Source organism: Gopherus flavomarginatus, chromosome 12, assembly GCF_025201925.1.
Source record: "Gopherus flavomarginatus isolate rGopFla2 chromosome 12, rGopFla2.mat.asm, whole genome shotgun sequence".
In the NCBI taxonomy this organism is placed as follows: domain Eukaryota; kingdom Metazoa; phylum Chordata; order Testudines; family Testudinidae; genus Gopherus; species Gopherus flavomarginatus.
The window spans coordinates 13,398,093-13,403,952 of NC_066628.1; the positions used below are offsets into that span (position 1 = coordinate 13,398,093).

Here is a 5,860-nt window from a genome sequence, read left to right on the forward strand (position 1 = left end):
GGAGTTGGCTGCCAGTGGGTGCTCAGGGCCCACTAATTTTTTTCTGTGGATGCCCATGGAGTCAGTGCCTATAACCCCAGCATTGGAGTCAATGGGCTGTAGCTCCGTTGGAGTCATGGTGCCAGACCCCGCCAATTGGTGTAAGTCTACCAGAGCTTAATTTCTATCGATTAGGCCAGATCCTCAGCAGATGTAAATCAGTGTTGCTCCACTGGAATTAATGCCAGTTTACACCAATTGATGATCAGGGCCAGTAATTTCTGCTCTGTAAAAATGTATTATTTGTTGCCAAGGACAAAGTGACTGAATAGTTCAAGGTAATACAGTAACAAACATACTGACCTGATTCTCCACTCATTCGCCCCTGTATAAATCAGGAGTAACCCCACTGGAGCTGTTTCCCTTCCATTTATACAGCCTAGCTTTCGCTGGGCCTGCATAGCTATATTCCAGCATAGTGATTCTCTGTCCAAAACTGCACATGTCACCTGAAGTCTCCGTTTCCTCTGTACCTGTGGGGTAATCATCGCTCCCTGCCTCAGAGGGGGCGGTGAGGGTGAACTCATCAAGGCATGTGAGATGTTCAGATACCACAGTAATGGGAGCCAGATAAGCACTGAGAGTTCCATGTGTGACCAAAACCCTGGAGCCTTGATTCCCAGGCCCTGCCCCACCCCCTGCTCTAACCAACTAGATCCCACTCCCTTCCTAGAGCCAGGAATAGAGCCCAGGAGTCCTGGCTCCCAGCCGCCGTCACTCTAACCTACTAGATCCCACTCCCTTCCCAGAGCCAGGGATAGAACCCAGGAGTCCTGGCTCCTAGTCTGGTGCCTCCACATGCAGAGGCATAAGCCCTGGCCCCCAGGCCTGCCCTGGACTGCGTTCTGCTTCGCTGGCTTGTTATCTCAACAGAGGAGATTAGCTCTCTCTTGGCAGGGTTGCCATGTCCCCAGCGTGATTAGAGGTGACCTGTGACTGGGACGAAAGTCCACCCTCCTTGTTCTGTTGTACTTTGAGTTGTTTTACAGGCAACCAAGAGCCCCCTTGGAGGGAAGAGAGCTAAACCCAGCAGGGTGGAAAATTGCCTGGTCTGCAGTCCCAAACCATATTCTAACTGCCCAGCACTGCTGAGGGCTTGGCCGCACATCCAGCCTCATCTCGGCAGGTGTGTCAAGGGCTGGGAACATGATGCGGATTTGATAAGCCTGTTTCAGACAGTAGCAAACCCCTGGGCTGTTCTGGCTGGTGGCTGCATTTGTTCACTGCCCTCTAGAATAGGTCCAGGGCTGGGGTTGCGCTCAGAGCCCTAGGGCAGGGTCTGGATGGCTCCATGGTGCAACAGAGCCAAGGGGAAGAAGAGAGAACAGGACAGCAGAGTACTGGTGAACCAGGAGTTCTCCCCAAGACCGAGATGCAGGTGCCACAACAGGGACCAACAGAATCACAGACACCGCCAAGGAAGTGGGGGTAGGATCCAGCACCCGATGGAAAGCGATCACCTGGGATGGAGCCTGGCCAGGGGCTCTGCAGCTGCTCTGTGCCCCTGAGAAATGTCATAGTTCTGCCCTGAAGTCACTGGATCCTCACTGAGCTGGGACAGGGCAGATGGGACAGATGCTGGAGATGCTGCAGGGGAGAAGAAGACAGGCTGCTCCCCATCTTGAAATGTCCATCTAGCCATCATCTCTAGCTGTGGATGTCCTCTGGAGCTCAGCCCCAGCCAGGGCTCCTGGATTCTGCCTCTGAGGATGTTTCTCTCCTGCCCCAATGAAACCCCCTGGAAAAGAGAAGGGAAGACCCAGAGTTCCAGCCTAGAGGCCATCAGAGCTGCCAGATCAAGGACACAGATCTACCTGCATTCCAGCTTCCAAAGCTGGATGGGCCAAGACATCAGTGAAAGGGCTGAATATGGGGGAAACATATGATTCCTGCAGAGGGAGACAACTCACCCAGTCTGGGTCACTTGGGCCCTCTCCCTCCCAGAACTCAAGAAGCAATGAAAGCCCCAGGCTGCTCAAGAAAATGGGATTTGCCAGAAATGTAAATAAAACTTCTTACTGGGGATGGGGGACCCCAACAAATAACTCAGCACTATTGAGAAAATAATTCAATGAGTAAAAGACTCCACTGACACCTGAACTTAAACTTAAGACACCCCACCTTCGCCATCTTGCAGAAACAGAAAGAATATGTTTCCTGCGGTGACAATCTAAGGAATAATCCCAGTGTGCAACAGTGTGAACGGAGCCCCTGCCTGAAAACAGGGATCAGCAAATCCAGCTAAACCTTTCGGCTCAGTAAAAGCCTCCTCATGACAGAGAGCCAGGAAGGGATGGGAGGGTCAGAGATTAATACAATACAGTAATACTAATAAAGTCACTCTCCTGGTGCCTGTGTTGTCCTGAGCCACTGAGCACACATGTAAATAGTGGTGCCATTTGACTCCCTTGGGAGCTGGGCGACTGTTGTTATCCCAGTTGTAGAGACAAGAGGAACAGACACAGGAAGAAGTGGGGAAGTGGCTGGCACTAGTCTATGTGGCGTTTCAGGTGAAATATCAGAGCGATCTTGGCCTTGTACCTTTTCTCACACACAGAACATTCATGGGGCACTTGCCTGTGTGCATTCGCTGATGTCTAATGAGGTTAGATTTACGACTGAAGCTTTTCCTGCAGCCAGGGCAGTTATAGGGTCTTTCTCCCGTGTGGATTCTCCGGTGGACAATTAGGCTGGGGCTCTGGCTGTAGCTCTTCCCACAGTCGGGGCAACTATAGGCTCTCTCTCCCGTGTGGACTCTATGATGTACAATAAGGTCAGAGGTGCAAGAGAAGCTTTCTCCACAGTCGGGGCATCCATAGAGTCTCTCACCCGTGTGAATCCTCAATGTTTAGTCACATGAGAGCGCTGAGTGAAGGTTTCTTCACAGTCCGGGCATTTATGGCATTTCTCTCCTGTGTGGACTCTCTGATGTGCAAGAAGGCCTGAGCTGTCCCTGAAGCTTTTCCCGCAGTCAATGTACTTATAGGGTTTCTCTCCTGTGTAGGTTCGCCGATGTCTAACAAGGTTGGAGTGGTCATTGAATTGTTTTCCACACTCAGGGCAGTTATAGGGGGGCTCTCCCGTGTGAGGTCTCTGATGTCTAATAAGGTGGGATTTACAATAGAAGCTTTTTCTGCACTCAGGGCAGTTGTAGGGTCTGTCGCCTGTGTGGACCCTCTGGTGTCTTATAAGGTTTGAACTGCACTTGAAGCTTCTCCCGTGCTCAGCACATTCGAACCACTTCTCCTTAGTGCAGGTTCTCGGCTGGGTCATGGCCTCATTACAATCCTCCAAACCTCCCCTGCTGCAAGTGGATTTACCCAGTGTCTTCCCTTGTGGGTTTCCCTGCTGCTTCTCTGGCCTGCACTGAATTTCTTGGGCTCCTCCCTGCCCAGAAAACTGGGAATCATCCCCTTCACACCTTCCCAGCAATGTCCCCTTTGCTTCCATTCGCTCAGGACCTTCCGGACATGGATTCTTTTTGTTGCTTTCACTCAAGATTTCGTCACCTGCTGGGACCGAGAGAGAATCTGGACAGGAGTCATTCCCTGTGGTGGGGCAAAAGGGAAGGTGAGAAAAGGGGAATGGGAAAGTGGAGAAACAAACCAAAATAATATCTGGGAAGACTGACAAATCAGGAACTGAAACCCCCTGCCGCCCCAATCCTTTTCTGGAAGAAAGAGAGGATATGATACCTGCTGGGTACAATCCTGACCTGAGGACAATGAGTTAGAACTGGAGGAGCTCAAGGGGCCTGTGAGGGAATCCCAGCACTTTAAGTCAATGAGGGATGGTTTCCACATCCGTTTAACCAATCTCTCAACTCTGGTGATATTTCTCTGGAACTCTCTAGCCTGGGACCCCTGGAGATCAGGGACCCATGGCTCTTCTCCTCGGTTCAGCTGGGAGATCACGCTGGGCTTGGGAATTGGAAAACCTGCTCTGGGAAAAGAAACAAAATGAGATCAGAGTTTTACAGTTGTTCTGAGACAGCTGTTTCCAGATGTGCTGGGTGGGTGGATGCCCTTGTATACACCTAAGGGATGAGAAAGTGTTCCTGGAGACCCTTTGGGGACGGCAGATGGGGATTCAGGGATCTCCATGCATAGGGGTATTTTATGACTCTGGCACAGTGCCACTGTGCAAACTTTTTACATCTTCCTAACTCTGCTGAGCCTGCAACTATGGGGCTGATCCCCCTGAAATCTAAGGGATCAGGGAAGAACCTTGAGCAAAAGCCAACCTGGGCACTTCAAAGATGCACAGTTTCTAAGACTGAGGGCACAGGAATCCTTACCCAGCGAGGGGTCACATTCCTGTAATTCTCCTGCATGACGTCTCTGTACAGGGCTCTCTGACCCAGGTCCAACAGCATCCATTCCCCCTCGGTGAAATACACAGCCACCTCCTCGAAGGTCACGGGCATCTGTATCAACAAGAGTCCCCTGCTCAGAACCTGCTGCCCCAGCCACAGCCCCCCCCATGCTCAGTCACAGAAAGATCTGGGCACATCCCCCTCAGCCAAAGAGCAGGAACATTCCTGCTGGAGAAGAACCTGGTTGGCTTGGCCATGATGGGCTCTGGCTTAACCTTAACCTTTCCTTCTCTCTGCTAAATTCCAGGCTTCCCTGTGCTGGGAATAAAGCGGACTAATAAACTCTGCTCTGTTTGGAAAAGGCTGCTGGGTGTCACTGCAAATCCTGGGCCCTGCAGAGCAGGCAGGTCTCTGACCAGGAGTCTGGCTCAGTTGGATTCATTGGGCAGAGCTCACCGTGTGAAGCACCAGGGCTGGAGCCCAGATGCTCAGTCTTGGAGGCAGTGAGCCCATGTGGCCTCCCCTTGCACAAGAGTGGTCCCCTGAGACTGTTAAAAAGCTGGGGGTGCAGCACCGATCCTGTGGATCTGCGACAGCAGCTAGGATGCATACCAAGGAGGGTGGAGGAGGATATGGGGGTGGAAATGGGAGGTAGGCCGAAGACTGGACAGGGGTTGCACAGGGTGGGGGAGGAGACAAAGGGAGCACAGAGGGATGTGGTTGTTGTGGGATGGGAGCAGATGAGGGTTGGATGCATGGAAGATGGGGAGGCAGATGGAGGAAGGCGCACAGGGATTTGCGTGTTGAGGAGACTGTCAGGAGGTAGCTGGAAGGGTTCCCAGGACATGAGACGGGGATATGGGAGGCAGAACGAAGAGGGCACAGGGGGATGTATTTGTGTGTGTGGGGGGAGATGGGAAACAGATTGAGGAGGGTGCTGGGGAGGTGGGGTTCAGAGACACACCGGGAAGGGGACAGGTCCAGACTGAGCAGGGGGTGGTCAGATATTTTATAGCTTAAAAACTGGTGCTACTCAGGCCCAACTTCTGACATTGAAGCAGGAATTTCATTTACTGGTCTCCCCTGCATGTCCTGCTCCCTCCCCTTCCCACCACACATTCAGGCAAAGCCCCCCTTCACTCGCACAACCCCCTGACAATCCCCTACCTGAGCCAGGTCCACTGCTACCATTCCCCTTGTTACTCTGCAGTCTGTCAAGGTGCGAAGTGCAGGGGAGAGGTTTCCCGGCCTCTGTCCTGCTGGGAAAATTCATTTAAATTGCCCTGTGTTCTGGAATCATCCTTTGAATTTAGTCCCGCAATTATTTTCCATGCATTCCTCTCCTCCACTCCCCCTCCCCGCCCTGTCACCAGCTGAATGTGCAGATGGAAGCTGTGTGCACATGAAAGCCTCGCAGGGGATTCCTACGTGGGGAGGGGGGGTAGGGGTGCACATTTTGCCTCTGTTGTCCCTGAATTTTTGAGGGTGTCTGTTTTCTATGGGAAG

At 52.2% G+C, this 5,860-nt stretch overlaps 1 protein-coding gene across 1 annotated transcript; it reads right to left on the reverse strand.

Annotated features, from left to right (window-relative positions):
* Window positions 1–2,728: 2,728 nt before the first annotated feature.
* Window positions 2,729–3,373, reverse strand: LOC127032875 (zinc finger protein 572-like). The gene has a single exon (XM_050920469.1). It carries the CDS (start codon window positions 3,310–3,312, stop codon window positions 2,881–2,883), a length of 432 nt encoding a protein of 143 aa, XP_050776426.1. The 5' UTR covers window positions 3,313–3,373; the 3' UTR covers window positions 2,729–2,880.
* Window positions 3,374–5,860: the final 2,487 nt, after the last annotated feature.

Coding starts and splice junctions, on each gene's coding strand:
- LOC127032875 (XM_050920469.1), bottom strand. CDS start 3,312: ATGACCCAGCCGAGAACCTGCACTAAGGAGAAGTGGTTCGAATGTGCT.